Source organism: Haliotis cracherodii, unplaced genomic scaffold (assembly GCF_022045235.1).
Source record: "Haliotis cracherodii isolate W230 unplaced genomic scaffold, xgHalCrac1.p SCAF_9, whole genome shotgun sequence".
Classification (NCBI taxonomy): Eukaryota; Metazoa; Mollusca; class Gastropoda; order Lepetellida; family Haliotidae; genus Haliotis; species Haliotis cracherodii.
The window spans coordinates 44977565-44999335 of record NW_027266343.1 but is presented as its reverse complement, the minus strand read 5'-3'; the positions used below and the strand labels follow the sequence as shown (position 1 = coordinate 44999335).

General features: G+C 38.5%; 1 protein-coding gene across 1 annotated transcript; it reads right to left on the bottom strand.

Annotated features, from left to right (window-relative positions):
* Positions 1–2176: 2176 nt before the first annotated feature.
* Positions 2177–21755, bottom strand: LOC139453150 (ubiquitin-like domain-containing CTD phosphatase 1). The gene is made up of 9 exons (XM_071234779.1): positions 21596–21755; positions 19538–19629; positions 18541–18626; positions 17919–18034; positions 17292–17390; positions 14594–14730; positions 10251–10364; positions 9086–9213; positions 2177–7818 (listed from the first exon to the last, which is right to left on the bottom strand). The coding sequence occupies exons 1-9, from the start codon at positions 21753–21755 to the stop codon at positions 7740–7742; spliced, it is 1011 nt and encodes a 336-aa protein (XP_071090880.1). The 3' UTR covers positions 2177–7739.
* Positions 21756–21771: the final 16 nt, after the last annotated feature.

The window sequence follows — 21771 nt, the reverse complement described above, 5'->3', positions numbered from 1 at the left end:
TAATCACAACCCAGCCTTGTCTCGACTAGTCATGCAGACATGCAAGATGTGAGTGTGATCAGCATTATGCCACCTTTGTTAAGAGCAATGAGCATTTGAATGAATAAATGTTCTTCTTCCAAAGTTAAGAACTGCTGTACCGTGTTCACTTGCCATGTTTAGGGAATTCTCTCTTGGAGCCCATGAGGCAGGGTAATGGTTAGAGGGTCAACAAGCATCACTTCCATACCAAGGATCCTAACACAGTCAAATTGTAATAACGAAGGGAAGTACAAGTCCAAATTAGGGGTGTCATTGATTGGAAAGTTTAGTATCGGTATCTTGACTCAAAAGTATCAAGATATATTGATGAATCGATAAATAACATTTATTTATTCTGTACGTACATAGATAAAAACATTCTTATCAAATTAATGCTAGATATGGACTACCCCGGGGTATTTTGATCCATTAAATGAATTTCTGCCTTCTTATTGTCCATCTTAACCGTGGTCATCTTAAACATCATGTTTCTGTGGCAGTGAAATATTGAGAATCGATATTCATAAATGGTAGCAATATTAAAAAATTATTGATACATTGATATTATGAAATATGATGACTTCCCTGAAGCCATTCTCATTTATCCAGGGCATTATATAAATATCGTATTTGACGTAATAAGCGCCCAGGGCGCTCTCAAAATTAGAAATAGGGGGCTCTTATAAGAATATTTTTTGGTGGGAAAAACAGAGTTGAAAGATAAATTTTGTACGACAGATTTATTTTTCCAGAATTTAATTGCCCATAATTAAGGGTGCATATAACACACGAGTGCGTATTATACGCGAATAAATAAGTCTAGTGTACATTGATCAGTCTGAAGGGGTGCCAATTGGGATTGTTCACTAGCCAATATATTAGCAAATATTGCCGTGGGCGCTTATTTGAGCGGGGCGCTTATTACGTCAAATACGGTATGTCCTTTCCATTATGATAAATACCTTGGACTCATTCGTCTCCAAAGCTTCATATCCGAAGTGATGTCACCACCACCATCTATCCTATCGCTAACTTATTCGCCACCAAACCTTTTGTATCGGAAGTGACATCACCACTTCCATCTATCCTATTGCTGTCTTAGCACAGGGTTTATCTTGCTCACAACTGTAGTTTGATTGGTGGCTATATTTTGTGTTGTATCATTCACATTATGGCTCAAAATGATGCTGTCTAGGGTGTCAAATATGTACTGGGTATTTATCATCATCGAATGGATGTTCTAATGCAGGAAAAATGTCACAGTTATGTGCTATGTTAGATGTTCAGGATCAGGTTAACAAAGACAACTTACAAGGCCAGTGTGTATGTTTACACCACAGTCATGAGTATTCCAGCTTTAACACAGTAAAGCTTAGTGAAGGTGAAAGAAATATTTTGGGCATGGAGGGTAGTATCAGGAATGTTCCTTTCCTTTCAAGATTTTGAGTGACTTTACACATTGGTAAGCCATCTTCAGATCTTATTTCCCACTCCCTGATGATTTTGTCTCAAATATAGGATTTACAGATTGATGTTTGCCTACACGTGCAACAAATTCGGTAACTTTCATTCTCTAGACTTGTCTTACCCAAAATGTTAGTGTGGTTTCAAACAATACACATCATGTGTATGTTAATAGGGTGTGTTGACGAATGAAGAAAATGTGAACTATTTTGTTTGTTTATGTATAAGAGAATAAAAACAGTTGATTCTCAGGCACTTACTTTTCGCAAATTGTTATTTAGTTTTGAAAGTTGTGCTTCCTAGGTTTCCGATGTATCACTTTTGTGCGTTTAGTCAGAACTGATACACGTTATGAGAGGTCAGTGTCTGAGAACCAAACGTTTTAATCTTTAACCCATGCTTCTAACAAAGCAAGTGTCATAACCACCTATATTGTTCAGTCATTTTAGTAGAAACAAAATAAATATAATATTGAAATAATATTATCTTCAGAATGAATATTTGTTCCTTTACTTATTTATTGAGTTTCTTTAGGGCCCTGCTGCAGAAGCAGTGCAACGACTGTCCTATACTGTGAAATCCTATACTCTTTCCAGGACATGTTGCTGTGCTTGTTCTTGCAGCAGGATCTGATACCGATAGGTATCGTTTGGATGTTTACGAGAAATTAGAAAAACACGATTCATAATAAAGCAGCATTTATTTTTGTTGAGTATTTCTCATACAGAAAACCAGTGAGGACCGTGATAATACGTTTGAATAACATAAACAGAGCAGGCATCATGTTAACTTTCATTTGTGAATTCACGCAAATAATATCACTTTGCAAAAAAATTAGCAGTCTTTACACTGAATTATCGGTTCTCATTTTTGAATCTTACATTTAAAAAGTCACATAGTTGTCAGCAAAATGATTGCGTGAAGGGATGCATAGGCCAATAGCTAGCATGATGTCTGTCAACAGAATGTACCAATAGTGGATTTCACGAACATCACAAACTTTACAGCAGATCTTTAAGAATGTGAATACATGTCATTAAAAATATCGGTACAAGGGAGATCTGGCAGTAATAATTCATTGTCTACTAGTCTTGTGTGTATGACTGCTTTAGACATTTGAAATAGTGCGAGGGTGAACCTGCAATCTGCTGCTGTGTAGAATATTCACCGGGATACAGGGCTAAATGTACCGTTAGTTGCCATGGTTACATGTCAATAAACACTGTCACCTGTTCTTCTGGGTTCTGTGGTTTGTTCAATTCGCATGAGTTCTTGCATGCTTATTCATGGACTGAATTAATGTGTATCACTTTGATTGGTTCTAAGAGGGCTAAGCATGGAAACGTGTCCTCTTGTACTGCTTGTAACGTGGCTGCATATTTTTGGTAGCACAGTTGCTGTTGTGACTCTTGGTAATAAACAGTAAAGTTCAACACCAACTGTCTTACATAAATGTTCTGGAAAACAAAACTGCGGTGTCACGGTCGACTATCATGGCGGCCTGATAATTGGCCCCACAGTGGCCCTACAGTGGGCCCACAGTGTTCTGGACAGCGAAACTGCAGTGTCACGGACGACTATCATGGCTGCCTGATAATTGGCCCCACAGTGGCCCTACAGTAGGCCCACAGTGTTCTGGACAGCGAAACTGCAGTGTCACGGACGACTATCATGGCTGCCTGATAATTGGCCCCACAGTGTTCTGGACAGCGAAACTGCAGTGTCACAGATGACTATCATGGCTGCCTGATAATTGGCCCCACAGTGGCCCTACAGTGGGCCCACAGTGTTCTAGACAGCGAAACTGCAGTGTCACGGACGACTATCATGGCTGCCTGATAATTGGCGCCACAGTGGCACGCTTGATCAGAGTGAGTGAGTGGGTTTGACATTGGTTTGAACCTGATTTCAGTTGTCACAGCGTGACTTGAGTATGTTTGAGCCAACATATTATTTCATAATAACATTAAAAATAGTATAGGGATAAACTAATAATGAAACATGCTACAACTTGGGAACAGTCGATGCATTAGTCAACAATGCTGTTGACATTTCAATATTCTAGTTTGCATTTTTGGATACAAACTCCTGAACCCTACCATGTACATACGCTTTCTTGTTAAATGTCAAATCAGGAAATGATAGCATTAATCTGAAAAAGCATGCACTCAAAATGTCCAGCCAGCCAGTCAATGGTGGTTTGTAAAGTCTTATGAGGCAAATAAAATATTTTCTCTAAAGAGTAGGACTTGTTCTGCAGCAGATGAACTGTGGAGAATTCATAATATTTTGTGATCACGTTTTAATGTTGTAAAATTGAAATCAACTGGTTTGTGCAATGGATTCTGAACCCCCGAGGAAGGGGGAACTGCCCTGGTCCTGAGAAACGGGGGTGCACTGTTTTCCTATGTCTACACAAGGCATATACATTATCAAGTTATATTATAAGGTAAAACCTTGGTGTGTCAATTTGCTGTCCAAAAACAACCCATAACAAATGTAAACGTAACAGTTACATTGGATACACAGTCATTGACACTTCAGTAGACACCCTGGACATAATATTAAAACCAATGAAAAAAGTAATTGATACTCAGGAAAATTACAATTTCAAAAGCACAAATTGATTCTCCGTTCCTTATACTGAAGCTGATACAGATACAACATAGTTTCAAAGTGCATGTCAGAAGGACTAAAGACCACTTTCAAAAGTTATACTTAACATTCAATAACAGTAGTTTTTTTCCAACTTAAAGGTCATCAATGAGTGGTAACCGAAAACTTCCAGACTTGAAGCATCACATGACATAAATGGATTTCTTTTAGCACTGGACACGGCACATGTCACATGTACACAGACTCCTCAATTCTGTGTTAACAAACAGACTGACAATAAAAATGCTTCAACTTTCACTTGAAGGACAAGAAAATGATTTTAGCAGTAGATATTTACTTGCATGAGGAAGCATGATGACTGTGTGACAAAGTGACATTGTTGTGTGTGATTATCTCATACCTAAATACACAGAACATCTTATATTGATTTTAGTGGCCAATTTGTCAAATAATCGAATATGTGTTTACAAAGTTCTTCAGACTATTCCACTGCCTGGAAACTTCCTTAACCCAGTTATAGTAAAACCATGCTGACCTGGGATTTACCATTAACTTGTGCAGTGAGTAATGAGTAGGAATCACCTGTACAGAATTGGAAAGTTAAACTTATTCAAGCTAAGCCTTGTGCAGTTATGTGTCTCATTGATAACCTATAAAAGTTTGTTAAGTATGAAGTATTTTCAAATGTTGTTTGTTATCCTACAAATTTATTCACACATTTACACTGAAAGCGTCCACCACATGGTTGTCTTTTTCCTCTCCCCCACAAAAATCCCACTAACCACAACCAAAAATAACTGGCCATATGATTCTCTACTTCCAGTAATTATTAATAAGGCAATTACGAATTAGGAATTGGACCACTGAAAGAATTTCTTTGGGTAAAAAATGTGAGTTCATTTGCAACATTTTGCAAATCACCTTGTTAGAAGGTTATTTATTTATAAGGCTTGTAATTAATAAGGCCATGGAAAAAGGGTCCTGGATATACTTCTAAAAGGCCATTAGTCAATTAATACAAATATGTTGGACATAAAGATGGCAGGAAATGAAGGACGAATGATTGATGAACAAGAAGGAACCGCTCTTGGACAAAGCAGTTCTACACGACATGTACAATTGTGCAATGATACAACCTTTACAATCAGTTGACAATACAGTCAGATCTGAATGACAAAATCAAAACATGGTGGCATGGATCTCTTGGAGAAGGTGAAACACAACAACCTTACATCTGTGGATTGCAATTACTGGTAACCATATATAGCACCTAAGTGCTTCAAACTGGTTTTAAGTGAAATGAAACAAAACACAAGTAAACATGGAAAGTCATAACAAAAGGATCTGTCCCAAGTCGGAGTAAGGTTTTCTGAATTTCATGGTTACCATATTCGCCGTATTAAGCACCCTCAATAATCACCCCGAGCAACTTCTAGAACAATCTGTAAGTAATCTTTAAAAGCGCCCTACTAAGACTAAAATCTTATATGACCATGATGACAGACCATGTTTTCTTGAGTATCATTAACAGACAACAGAAGGGTAGAAGAGGAAAATAACTGCCTGGTAACTATTATCAAAAACATATTTTCATTGACGTTTGAACTATGTTCACTACTGGTGGATCTCTGACATCAAACGTAACTGTGAATGGTTGTAAAAAGCCTTTGTCAATTTTCTAAGCCCCTGAGGCACTTATTACGGCAAATATGGTAAATGTGTAGTCTTATTTGTTTCAGTACTATACAACATAGAAAAACATCAACTGGTTCTGAAGCAATGACAATATTGGTGAAGCCTAAAAAAAATCCTTTTCATATATATCTGGCGCCCTGTGGTGCCCTATGGTGTTCAACAGGGGGCAGAGCAATACATCAAATATATACTACATTCACCGGCTTACTGAACCAATCACACACTGTCTAGGGCAACAGCCAATCAAGCAAAGGTGATGACAATAATTGAGCATATACACCTACACTAAAGACCAAATAATATAACAGTGAGTGTAAGTGAGTGTGTATGGTTTTACACCGCTTTTAGCAATATTCCAGCAATATCACGGCGGGGGACAACAGAAATGGGCTTAACACATTGTACCCATGTTGGGAATCGAACCCGGGTCATCGGCGTGACGCGCGAACGCTTTAACCACTAGGATACCCAACTGTCCCAAATAACATAACAATGACCACTGGTGAAACGGGGTATTTGCAGGATGGTGACCAATTGACCAAATATATTCACATGGTGTTCCAGTGTGCTATCCTTTGATGCTTAATTTGCTTAAATGTCTTTGTTTTAACTGGGCAATGTAACCATGAGCGTGGGTTAGTTTAACCAACTTCTAGTGAGTGATGTTTCATATTAATTGAGCGATGTTATGTTACTCACATTACTTAGTGTCAAATTGTCAAGTACTTCAAAAGGAAGGGTATATGTATTTTGCAATAAATAATAATGAAATATGAATGTACATCAATGTATATATATGCCAATGTATTCGCTCATGTGAGTTATGTAATAACTCACCTACTCTGGTAACCTTACTAATTAAGTAAATTGGTCATTTAAGCTGTGATACACATTGCAATATTGAATCTTGATGCAAATCTTTACTATCCACACTAAGTCATGATGCTGTATTGTAATATTACACAATGCATCATGATGCATTGTGTGTTTTCAATATTGAAGCGTGGTACAATATTTTTATATACACATTGTATCATAATACAGTATTGTAACATACACATTGTATCTTGATCATAATACAATCTTGTAATACACACATATAGAATACAATATTGATATATGCATCTTATCATGAAGCCATAGCGTAGTATTAGTATTGATGTACTGTTTTACCCCTTTCACAAAATAAGCAACTAGTTTGCTGCATTCAAGTGTTAACACACTGATCGTTTTCAGCCTTCACTCCTCAAGAAAACAATGGAACAATAAAGTCAAAGGAGGTCTTCAAGTGGTGTTTACTGTGCTCCAGACAACAAAAACAATATTTGTTTAAAATGGCATGCAACCTCTCTTCAAAGAACAAAAAGTGTCAATTTTAATTTTCAAATTAAGTCCTATCTGCTGTCATGGCTATTATTGTGCTATCTGTAACTGTCTGTAGCACTATATTTACATGTTATTAAACTGTGGTCATTTTAAGAAAAATAAAGTGACAATTTTTTTCAACTTCAGTTTTAGATGTTACCACAGGGAATATCTTAATGTTTTCATAATTTTTTAACGCTCCACATTAAACAGTGTGTGAAGACATGTTTTCATGACAACCAAATGTCTGATTAGCAAAATGCAGAGAAAAATTCCAGAAAGTGACAAAAAGTCCATTGTCACGTCCTTTGATGCCGTACAAAAAAAGAAACAACTTCTAACTAATAGACATATTCTGTTCATATCCCTTAAGACCAAGACCACATATGATGTCTGACGACTTCCTTTAACAGTTTACAGTAAACACCTGCACAAAAATATGAGAATGACAGCAGTGTAAAATATTCAGCCTTATCTGCTATGACCAGTCATACTGTCAGCTGACACTCAGATAAATAGTTCACATCATTTCCAAACACTCTACCAATCATGTGACCTGTCAATCAACCAATCAGAAGTCAGCCTTCATCTCCAGCAGGGCCCTGACTGCCGTGTCCATCGATGTGTCGCTTGGCTGCATGTCGTGGTGGTTTGTACCTGGCAAAACAAAAGAGGATCTACTTATTAGATAACCTGAACTGACAATCTTATTAAAATCCCATCCTTTACTCCGACATATATGTGTGTGAAGATATGAAAACCTATCCATAGGTCGTGTCAGATGAGGCGAAAATTGAGTGTCCAGCCTAGGTGAAGGATGCATGGGTTCTTAAGCCATTCATATGTCAGCTTTCTAAAATGATTCCGCTTTATTTCTCTATCAGTTCAAATTTGGAAATTACGATATCAACAAAATTAACTCACACTCAACATAAATATTCCTTTGATGGTGCTCCAGTTTGGGTGTAGATGCCACGGTGAACAGAAACGACAGGTTGTAAAAAGCACCCGCAACAATATAATAACCTTGCCTTTCATATTTTCTTTTGGAACTGGTTATTTAAGCAATGTTAAGTTTGTTGTCGACATATGCTTCTCTCAATGCTTTGATCACACATATGATAACTTAGAAGCCTCGACGCTGATTGACTGAAAGTTCACCTGACAAACTCCAATGGAAACATTCTTTTATTCAAGACACGTCTAATGAAAAACAAATGTGAATAATGATCAAAAGCAGTTCCAAATACTGAAAGAAAAAACACACGATTCCCTTTGTAGATGATGTTTCTCTGTGGTAATCAATTTGTTGGCTTGTGGGCTTGTGTAGTAAGTTACCAATCCAGATGCAATCTACTCTGTACAATCAGATACTAAGTAAGCCATCCTGCCTTACTGGTCATGCACTCAGTTTTGATTGAGGCACCTTTAAACAATACTGGTACTGATGACATATTCCACACCTTTAAACCCTGAGCGAGGGAGTGAACTGAGTTTAACACCACTTTTAAACAGTATTCCAGTTACATCCTAGCATGTCAGCTTGATGTGGGAGGAAAGCCTGAGGAGATGCAGATCTAAGACGTTGACCACTTTGGTGAAACCCACGAGCACAGGTGCTGACAAACCTAGAAACATTTTGGGGCGAACCGGGATTCGAAAACACGAGCATAGGTTTGTGGCATGTCCAAATGACGCAATTCTGCACACTGAACTATGGTGCCTCTTTGAACAGTGCGTCAGTGAATTATTATGCCAGTTTTCGCAATATATGTACACCAGACATACACCAGAAATGGGCGTCACACATTGTACCAATGTACGGAATCAATCCCAGGCTTTCGGTGTGACAATTGAGTCACTAGACCACACCCTGAACAAGGAAGCGAACAGATCTGATGAGAGTAGACTAAAAAATAATCACCTTTCCCATTTCTTGTGATTGAGACAGGAAAAATCTTCCAGCTGAGCGATGTCCTTCAGGTATCTTGACAGTTTTAACAACTCTGTATCAGACTCACGGTTGAAGTGGGCTTTCTTAAATGGTTTGATCTGAAAGACAAATGTGCACAAATACTACCTTGTCAGGTCCAGTTGAAAAATAAATGTTACATTAACATAAACTCTCCCAAAGATACAAGAAGCAATGATCATGGTATTTTGTGCAACTAAAAACAACGGAAAGTATTTTGTCCTTGTGCATAGCATATTGTATCATCATGATCATCTTATATGACTCACCAATAAACTTCAGACAGCAACTATGTTGCTCTTTATACACAAACATTAAAAGTAACTTATATACTCAAAATCATTATCAGATAATAAAAGATAAAAGTATGAGATTACAGTAAACTATAATGAACAGACCAATGTAACAAACTTATTTTTTAGTCCCGGCTATTTGTTGTATATATGCTGTATATATGCTTATGATGAACTACGGTTATTACAAACTAAAATTAGTGGTCCCTTTCGGTTTGTTATAACCGTAGTTAATTGTACAACATTTTCAACTTCCAAGAGAGCAGATCAATTGCATCGGGCATGCACCACTTCATACCCACATTGAAAGTGAGTAAGCATGCATTTACGCCACTTTTAGCAATATTCCAGCAATATTCCAGCAATATTCCAGCAATATCACAGCGGAGGACACCAGAAATGGGCACACATTGTACCCATCTGGGGAATCAAACCCGGGTCTTTGGCGTGATGAGCGAACGCTTTAACCACTAGGCTACCCCACCACCCCTATACCCATATTGATAGCAACTTGTCCTGCATTGCATGGGCATTGGTTAAACCACTGGTTAAGTTCAGGCATGTTTCTGAGGTAGCTTTTGCCATCATCTTCAATCTTGACCTTTTCATTAGTTTTAGTACAAAGCCATCCATTTTTCCAGTTTCATAAAAGCATCCAACAATCAGTGTGACACAGGCATAAACAACATGTTCTTCAACTGTTAATCACACTGTCAACATACTATTGGTGCTTGTAGTTCATGTTTGAGACCCTAAGTACCCAGGTGTTCCTTCCATACTGATGCTGAGTATTGTTTCAATAACATCCATTTATCAGTACTCACTTTCAGGCCATTTTGTGGATTCATGATGAAGTTCCGACGGATATCGTCAAACATGATTGTGTTCTTGGCAGTCCATTGTTCGAACTTGCCCCAGATAACCCCAAGTGGTTTCACCTTTAACACAAAAACAAGCTTGGTTAACAATACATGTCTCAAGTTTCCATGGTTGAGTATCATCGTATCATGTTTTTGGACATCATACATTTTATATGGCCATATTTTTTCGTGATTTCACATGATTGAACAAAATTTCCAGCTTCTAAAAACTAATTCACCCGAACATACCCGAGCATCACCATGGTTACCACCCAAACTGGGTCATGCACGACTCTCGTGCCAAGCGACCTACAGGAAAACACACTAATTAAGTGATACAATCCTGATTTATTAATCGAACAAAATGTAAGATAGACACAATTTTATGGATAACAACTTCTTTAATACTGTGAAAAGTGACGTTTCGGTATAGATCCTTATAGTGTTGTCAAGCAAGACTGAATGAGGGACATAGTGCAGAATATATATAGTAGGTGGAGGATTAACAGTAACAACAATAGCATACATGAGTGGGATATCATTGATAGGTGTGACAACAAAGGGATGGTGCTGTCACCACACGATGGACAGAAAACACATAGCTGGAAGCCAATAGGGTCATGAAGCCAATAAACAGGATAAGTGATTATTGTTTGATGAGTTCATAGTAGGCGGGTGGGATGAAATAGCCTTGGTCTCTGTTTTTTTATGGGTTGTGGCGGCGAATGTGGGCTGCTTCTGTTAGTTTTCTTTTAGTGAAATCATGGAGGTTGTTGGCGAGGATTTGGACGTTGTCCCAGTTGATGATGTGATTGGGACAGTTGCTTATATGGTCCGAGATGGCCGGTAGTTGTAAAGGACAAGAAATACAGAGTACAACTTAATACCAATTACACATCACTATCTCCAGCCAATTGATCCAATGAGACAGGACACATCACTATCTCCCATGGACAAAACGGTGCACCTGCTCGGCATCTCTTTGAACACATTTTTGAAGCAATCAATCATGACCAAGGGATTGAAACATGCTAAGATGAGAAGAGGAATGATCCAGGATATCCACAAAAGGGATCTTTGAACCAGTACCTGTCAACATACCGGGGTATGTACTAGACAGGTGAGCGGAATAAAGAGAAGGGATATGCAGGAATGAAATTACCAAGATTTTATTCTGTATATACCTACACAAAGGATAGAACAACAAACAGGATTGGGAATATGCCTTGATTATCTGTGCTGCTGTGCCAGGAACTAGGGACCAAATTGATGTAAGCCCTAGACGTCAGTAACGAAGATGTCACGGAGATAGTGGGAAGCAATGGCTGTGTCCAACTTCACAGAAAAAACAGCCTTCCATAATGGTGGGGGGAGCAGTTGCTATGTAAAACCATGGTGGACACGACTGCTCGGGTGTTATGAGGATTGGATGCAACAGGCAAAGGCAATCAACCAAAAGTGTAAGCCCAGAATTAGACCGTAGTATGGGAAACTTTGGTTAAAGCGGCAGTTTAGAGCGGGCATGAAGAGTCTCTTCTGTGAGCGCTGAAGTGGTCTTGCAGCCACCAAGTAGATTTAGAGCGCTTGCACCTGACATAAGGAGAGATCTTCAAGGTCATCATGGATGCCAGCAACGGAATTGTAAACAGGCGATCTGGAAGCTGGTTCTTTGCGATGAAATCCCAGTGAAGGCAAAGGCACAGAAAAACCTTCCCGTTCTCTGACTGTTAACATTTAGAGCATGGATCTTGCTAACACAGACAGCAGTCACAATGGCCAGTAAAAAAATGACCGTGAAAGTGATTAACCTGAACTCTTTGTCAGCAAGCGTTCATAATCGGCCAATGATAAATGATGAGGGTGACGTTGAGATCCCAGGTGGGAGGACCGAAACAGGATGACTGTTCCGCCAACTTGTAGGACCGAATGAGAGAGTAGCAATGAACCGAAATTGTCGCAGCTAGCTAAGTGGCCCAAGCAGATCCCTTAAGTTTCCACGTAGGAGTGGAGATGTCACAAGCACAAGAATGGGCTTTGACAGCCTTCCACTTATGGTCATAGAGGGTCTTAGTAAAGGAACGTTGAGCCTCTGTAATGGTCTAAGCTACCTGCTTAGAATAGACAAGGGGCTGCTGTATATGCGCTAAATGCAAAGATGGAGTGTTTGGAGAGGGTGGAAGACGGTGGAACCTCCTGTCAGCAAGCTGTACCAATGTGGGAAACCAATTCCGTGTTTGCCAAAAGGGTGCGACCAAAATCAGTGTGAGGAGACTGGTGGCAGTTACTTTCTGACGGACCCGAGGTAGAACATCGGTTGGGGGAAAGGCACAGGTGTTGAGGCTTTCCCTGAGATCATCAGTTCATCCTGGTCCCGAGCTGGAGGATCGGAAAAGGGAGAGACGAACCGTGATAGCTGAGTGTTGAACCTTGTAGCAAACAGATTAACTTGTGGGAGCGGGTAGAGTTGGCAGATCCACCTTAAGATCAATGGATAGAGACGTCATTCTGTTGGTGGTGGCTGGTCGGATCAGGATAGGGAGTAGGTTATCACAATGGAGTCCCCTGAAATGTGCCTCACTCGAACCTGAATGATGAGGGAGTCGATCAACCAGCAGAAGTCAAGTGAGAGTGACAGGAGTGAAATCGACTTGTGGAAGCCATCTTATTGATGTACCAAACAACTGAGATGTTGTCTGACTGGATCTTGAGGTGAAATGAATGAAGAAGCTCTGACCAAAGGGAGATTGCCAGGATTACTGCCTTGAACTCGAGGTTGTTGATGTGAAGTCGCTTCTCTTCGCCTACTGGTGAGGGTACAGCAGGAATGGCTGGAGGCAGAAGTTCCCAGTTGAACTGAATTTGAAGCAAGTCACTTGGCGGACTCGCTGCTGAGAACGATACAGTGCATCCTGAGGACTTTGACCCATGTTGTTCCTGGCGGCCACATCCATGTCCACGAAAGGAAGAGGATCTACCACTGTTGAGATCATGGAGGTCATGTTGAGCAGGAACGAATGTAGGAAGTCGACGATCCTTCTTTTTCTGGTCTTCAAGATGTTGACACTGCAGGCGTAGGAAATGGACTGTCACTCGAAGTGGAAGATCAGACAAAGTCTAATGCAGATGGAGGGATGTGATCTGAAGAGGAGTGATCAGCAGTATCTCCAGTAGTATCTCTTGTGGAAGTAGTTGACGACAAACGACTAATCGTGGACTTCCTGGGAGCAGGCGAGGCAATGACCGACTGTGAAGGCAGGGTAGGATCGGATGATCCTGCAACAACCAAGGTTTTTTTTTCTTGAACCTGGTGCAAGTCTGAAACAAATGTAGACCCTGAATGATCCAGAACAGACTGCTTGTCAAGAATGGCAGGGATGTCATTTGTCAGAAAAGTATCTGACACACCATCGGCTTTGACTGAAGAGCGCAGGTTGGGCTGATTCCTGAGTCTTTTCAATCACTTTTGGATTTCTTGATGGTTGTATTCTTTGCCTGGGAGGAGCCTTGAGGTATACTCTCTGGATCCTTCTACATGGAATGCCTGTCCATCTCTCGATGCTGACATTTGTGCAGGTGAGATACTGAAGGATTCATCGGAACGATGGATGCAAAGCAGAACCCGCGGTCAAAACAGTTGTCATTTGGGTTGGAGCGTGAAAAAGTATGTCTGCAAACCAAAAAAGCCATGCGATGCATTTCTTGGTAGTCCATGATCTCTTATTTACGTAGAAAACATGTGGTTGCAGGGTAGTGTTACCACAAAAAAAAAAAAAAAATGTATTCTCTAACTAACAAGCATGTCACTGTCTGTCTATTAGAGAGAGAATGAGGTAGCTGGAGTGGTCAAGTGTTCAGTGTGTGTCTGTCGCTGGGGGTGAAGGTCATGCATGACCAAGTTTGTCAGGGTGCTTACCATGGTGATGCTGGGGTGTGTTCTAGTGAATTGTTTTTCAGAAGCTGGAAACTTTGTTCAAGCACATTTCCTCATCAGATCAAAAGAGGTGACTTGAGGTGAAATGAGGCTTAACTTTGCGTCCAAAATTATTGCATTTATATAGCGACGTAGGATCAAAAGAAAAGAAGAAAGACGAAATGAATTGTGTGAGAGAGGATAAATGTAAACATTTATGTACAAATTCTTTAAGGATGTACAAGATCTAAAGATATTAACACATATTTAAATAATCTCCAGTCATGATAGAACAATGTTTTATCGTGAAATATACCATGCTTCGTTGTTCTTTGCGATCTATAGCATAGCTATCCTATATTTGAGGATAATCACACAAGAGTTATTCCAACTGTACCTCGATGACCCCATACTTTGGTGTGTGCACACTAATCATGGCATCACAGTCTACATAGAAGGAGATCTTGTAGTTGGCATTGGTTTCAACTCCCAACCCCTTCATCTTCGTCTCGATCCATTTCATACCTGTGGCAGCTGAAACACACAGAGACATTGTCAAAACAACATAACAACACAGAGACATTGTCAAAACAACATAACAACACAGAGATATTGTCGAACATCATAACAACACAGAGACATTGTCAAAACAACATAACAACACAGAGATACATTGTCGAAACAACATAACAACGCACAGATACATTGTCAAAACAACATAACAACACACAGATACATTGTCAAAACAACATAACAACACACAGAGACATTGTCAAAACAACATAACAACACACAGAGACATTGTCAAAACAACATAACAACACACAGAGACATTGTCAAAACAACATAACAACACAGAGATATTGTCGAAACATCATAAAACACAGAGACATTGTCAAAACAACATAACAACACAGAGATACATTGTCAAAACAACATAACAACACAGAGATATTGTCAAAACATCATAAAACACAGAGATATTGTCGAAACAACATAACAACACACAGATACATTGTTGAAACAACATAACAACACAGAGATACATTGTCAAAACAACATAACAACACACAGATACATTGTCAAAACAACACAACAACACACAGACATTGTCAAAACAACATAACAACACACAGATACATTGTCAAAACAACATAACAACACACAGAGACATTGTCGAAACAACATAACAACACAGACACATTGTTGAAACATCATAACAACACACAGATACATTGTCAAAACAACATAACAACACACAGATACATTGTCAAAACAACATAACAACACACAGAGACATTTTCGAAACAACATAACAACACAGACACATTGTTGAAACATCATAACAACACACAGATACATTGTCAAAACAACATAACAACACACAGATACATTGTCAAAACAACATAACAACACACAGACATTGTCAAAACATCATAACAACACACAGATACATTGTCAAAACAACATAACAACACACAGATACATTGTCGAAACATCATAACAACACACAGAGATATTGTCGAAACAACATAACAACACAGACACATTGTTGAAACATCATAACAACACACAGAGACATTTTCGAAACAACATAACAACACAGACACATTGTTGAAACATCATAACAACACACAGATACATTGTCAAAACAACATAACAACACACAGATATATTGTCGAAACAACATAACAACACACAGATACATTGTCAAAACAACATAACAACACACAGATACATTGTCAAAACAACATAACAACACACAGACATTGTCAAAACAACATAGCAACGCACAGATACATTGTCAAAACAACATAACGCACAGAGACATTGTCAAAACAACATAACGCACAGATACATTGTCAAAACAACATAACGCACAGATACATTGTCAAAACAACATAACGCACAGATACATTGTCAAAACAACATAACAACACAAAGACATTGTCAAAACAACGTAACAACACACAGACATTCAAGCATGACATTATCTCTGTGTCACAACTGTGAGAGTTCATGTGGAGATAGAGTGCTGGAGAAAATGACTAAAAACATTGTGTTTTCAGATTTGTAGGCTTAAATGGGTATTTGATGCCCAAAATGTTTGCATTTGAAACCCCTGCCATTCAATACTCAAACACTTGAATACTCCAGTTATGTCATGGTGGCCTGTAGTGAGTGAGTGAGTTGGCGAAACCCACGAGCACGGGCATGGTGCTGACAAACCTAGAAACATAATTTGGGCCATGGGCGGATACAGAGGAGGGGTGCGGGGGTGCGCACCTTTTTATTTCGAAAAAAATCTGTATTTCTATTTAAATTACCACCAAAGACAATAAATAGATCTTAATTGTGCACCCCCCTTTTTCAAAAAAGCTGTATCCGCACATGGGGGCGAACCCGGATTCGAACCCACAACCATGTGTTTCTGGCATGCACAAGGGACACAACTGCACAGCGAATTGCAGTGCCTTAGACGACTGGGCCACCTGTGCCCCCTGGTGGCCTGTAAATATGGTACATAATCAAATCTGGATCAGACAAACCAATGGTTGATGATATGAGTAATGTCCCACACCTTTGTGATGCAATGACACACAATCAGCCTGGTCACTGAGCCTGACCATGTGATCAATTTCAGTCTTCTATTACAAGCATAGGTTGCTGGGGATCTATTCGAACTAGGAACACCCACACATCATGTGGGGTGAGTGAGTGAGTTGGGTTTAATGCTGATTTTAACAGTATTTCAGTCATATCATGGCATGTCAATGAATGAGTGAGTGACTTGGGTTTAACACTATATCAGCAATGTCATGGCGTCAGGAAATCCTGAAGTGATGCAGGTCTCAGACATTTACCACTTTGGTGAAACACATGAGCACAGGTATGGTGCTGACAAACCTAGAAACATATTCAGGGTTAACTAGGATTCGAACCCACAAACAGAAGTTTCTGGCATGTCCAAGGGATGCAACTCTGCACGACGAATTTAGACGACCGGGCCACCCATACCCCTACATGTTATATATAGAATGATAACAGTACATGTAGAAGAAAGCATAATGCAAGGAACATTAACATAAACTAACACCAAATGACGATGTCATAGTCCTCATATGCTGTGGTCAGGAACTCGTGAAGGTGTGGCCTCATCAACTCCAGGGCATTCTCGGCCACAGATCTGTGATCTGCAATTAGGCAATGAACACATGTTAACTTCATTCAGTTTATTTTGCGAATAAATCATCATAACATAACATTTTATGATGATTCATGACAGGTCCAATGGATTTCTTCTTTCCTCAAGATTCAGACAAGCAACTGCTGAGTGAGTGAGAAAATGTTATGTAAAGTTGTAGTCTGATTGTTTGTTTTTTAATGCTGCACTTATCAATATCCCAGCTATACGTGGGGAGCTTGTCAATATCTGAGTGTGCCGGATAATCCAGTGATCAATATTGTGAACAATCCACACTGTTCGGATACAATGACATGCAATCGACCATGTCACCAAGCCTGACCACCTGATCTATTGGGTCACCTTTTATGAACAGCATAGTTTGTTGGGGTCCTACTCTAACCCAGAGTCCTCCCACGGTAAGTTGTAGTCAGTAATTAAGGTCATAGTAAGTCATCCAAATAATAGTCCATCCAAACAGTTTATAATCTACATATTGCACCTTCCAAACATTGTCTAATCTACATATGGCACCTACCAAACAATGTATAATCTATATCCAGCACCAACAGCTTCTTGCCAGGTCGAGGTTCATTGAGGATATTGATCTTGTAATCTTTCACTCGTCTTGCCACTTTTTCCAGATATTCTTCTCTGAAGTAAAATGAAGAGAAATTAAGCAGGGCGTGTAGAATTATTCCATCTGAGAGATGTAATTGTAGATTTTCACACAGGAAAAGAATAATTAAGAATTATAAATTACGTTCAATCCAAATTAACTTCTTAATTAGAATTCTCTGCAAACAAGGATTGATTACAACACTTCCCTGTTGCTCTTCATTGCTTGTGTCAGCCATGTTTTGGCAACAGTAATGCGGAATTTAACAGATATGACCGAATGTGTTTGGTTGCCGATGCTGTTGGTTAAAATAGCGGTGGTGTGGCAATTCCAATGAGGACCGCTGTCACCACGATAGTTACTGCATTTATATCGCATTTTGATTCTATTCCTTCACACTTGGTAGCTATACACCTATTAATAACCATAATAAAACTACTACTTTGTCATGTTTTTTAAATTCAAGACTTGAATATCCCACAGACATGATGATAGAATTACTCTTAAATTTTAGTACTATTCTAAACTCATTCATAAACACCTGTTTTCAATGGCAATTTCTTCTTCTTCAATATCGAAATCATTCACAACTTCCGGCATATCAGCAGGTGGCTCAATGACCTTTGCCTGGAAAGAAATGAATGAACAAATAATTGCTGTTTTGTCATGATTCATTGAGGGAGGAAATGGGGGTGCCAGGCAGTGGAAACTGAAATAACTTCTGGAGAATCAGTTTAAGATGACATGGTGTTACAGGCCTATGGCTAATTTAGACATTACCACTTCCGTGAAACCCTGTGATGGGTATGGAGCTGAAAGAGCAAAGATCATAATCAATGTCATCACTGATTCACAGCCATGATCTCAACATCCTGACATGGCTAAGGTACTCAAGCCTATACAACTACAGTGGTTACATACAAAAACTAATATGCATTTCCATCAATCACACTAAAATCAAATCTTTTAATCATATCAGGGTAGTAAGATAAATTCTTTGTGTGCTTATCTATTGTGGAATAGTTTGATGAATCCTCTGTGCCACAAAGAGACATATTCCATGATACATTAACCTACAACTTCTATACAACAATAATAGCCTGCAATCGAAGGAACATTTGTGTCGTGTGTGGATTGTCTTTTGTTCAGACTGAAATTTCGTGATTGACAAATCATTATAGAAAGTTGACATCTGATTGGCTCAAACACCAATGCATCCTATCAAAGTTCAGATAGCTAGACTGATCATGCCTATTTTTTCTGATATTAGCAAAAAGAGGTATCAAATCAGAGTATAAGGTTCCATGCTAATGAGGTAATTTTCCTAAAAGTAAAACAGCATAAAACATTCCAATTCATTTATTGATTTAAGTAAGATATACTACTCAAAACATGTACGGACTACCAGATGACATGTCATGACAGATTAACCATTGGAGTGATCATTAACCTTTTTGAGTAGTATACATCAGTGCATTCATATATTCAACATGGATTCTATCAAAATGTATCACAGACAACAATGTTGGGAGACTCACCAGCTCTTCCTCCCTGGTGCCAACAAGCATGATCTTAGAATTTGGTTTCAACTTCAAAGATGATAGAGACATTCCATCTTCCAGCTGGTTGCCTACAAAACAAGTTCCAATGTTTTATTCAGATGTTCAGAGGAATGACCAAAGAAACATTCCTATCTTGAGCATTATTCATAAATCTCTTATCGTATTGCCAATAATCATGATAATAAATATGATTGACATTGATTACCTTTCTGATCATGTTACTGAAGGTTTTTGTATTCAACTAAAGCTAAAGAGGTCACACAAAAGAAAACATAAATATTGAAGACAAAATGGTAAAGAAAACTAGCAAATTTAAGTAAGTCGCCATCAGTGTTAGAAATTATGGGTGTCCTGGGGTCCTTCATGTCTCCCATGGCAACTGAATCTCGGGGCCCTCTAAATCTTTCACTTTGTGGTTAGGATTAGGGCCCCTTCATTTACATCATGTTCATGCTTAAGTCCGAACACTGACAATATCGTTATTTTTGGGCTGCCAACCCAACATAGTACCAATAAACAAAATGAGAAATGATAATCATTACATCTTCAACATATTTCCCAAACAAATCCTAAACTTAACATGCTTAGGCCAAACAAACAATACCTGTGTTTCAGGAAACATAACCCCAACAGACATGGGTCGGCAAGTATGTCCTATTATTTTTTTTTATAAAATTACATAAATAAAGTTTTAGACAAACTGCTTGTTCAGAACTGATTTTAGATGCAATGTTTCATAAATTTGTTGCCAACAGCTTGGGCAACGACAGTACAGTGTTGCACTTGCAGGGGCCTATCTGATTCATTCATCAAAAGTTTGGGTGTGGGCTTTTTCCAACCAATATATTCTGGAGTCAAGTATCCATTGTGTACACCAGTAAGCAATGGTAAAACTTATCATACACATACACTCTTATAGTATACCAGCTATGCCATGGAATAGTTCACTAACTAAATATGTTGAACTTTTGTTATTTTATGATCTAAAATATAAATAAAATCAATGTGTAAATACAAATAAAATTGTCAAGTGTGTTACATGTATTTTGTACCAGGTTTATTTGATGAAATATACCACTCAATATTTGATAGGGATATTCCGAGTATACAGGTGATAAATCTGACTGGTTGTGTGGAGTTGTCGTCCGAATAGGATGAGATTTCGGCTTGACCTTAAGCAATCAACTTTCTTGACAGCTGTTTCCAGCAGTGATAAAAACATTAGGATTGCAAGTGAAGAAACAATGTGATGGTAATGTTGGTTGGGTTACCAGAAACACATGTATAATATTTTATTTGGCCTTAGACCACCTTTCACATGTTTCTTGAAAGTATTTTGTACTTTGTCAACAATGGTATTACATGAAATAACCAATAAAGGCTGTTAAAGACATGACATATGGTGATTATTTGCATATGTAAAAACTCAGAATGATGTGCAGATTGATAGCTTCTGGCAATATTAACATGATAAACTTGTGCAGAATTAATGAGAACACGGAAATAGAGTATGAAGTTATTCTACTTTGTTTAACCATCACAATGTTACTTCAGTGCCTGGTAATATGATAACTTCTCATAATATTGACAGTGATTGATAAAATTCATAAATTTCCTAGGGTTTCAAATCAGTTAATTCTCAAGAACATTGACAGATTCTCATCAGATAATGTTCTAAATGTTTGTTTCAAAATTGTTCAGGATACAGAAGAATGTCCTATAAAAACAAGATAAAAAAACACAAATATGTCAATTGTCTCCAGCAAAATCAATGAATACTCTGGAGACAGTGAGAACAAACAGAAGCATTTATTTGTTGGGATATTTTGTTTGAAATGAAAAAGCTAGATCTATACCATGTCTACTACCATAAACTTGTTATTTATAAAAGTTCTTTTATGCCTTTAAACCTTCTAACAACGATACACAATGAGCTAGTGTCTACAAGCATCTAACGAGCACAATGAATGAAAATAGGCAAACATGACCAGGTGTCACCAAATTCTAACCGCCAATGATTTAATAAAACAATACCTTTTACTTTGAGGCCAAGAAGTTTTTGTCTCTCGGGACATACTTGTGTTGCTTTATATATGGCATTTTTTAGGTCTGATACCGTGTCAGTATCAACAAGACCTGTTATTTTATGTTCTTCTCTTTGAAACTTTACAATCAAATCTCCCACTTCTGTCATGTTTACTAACTTTGTG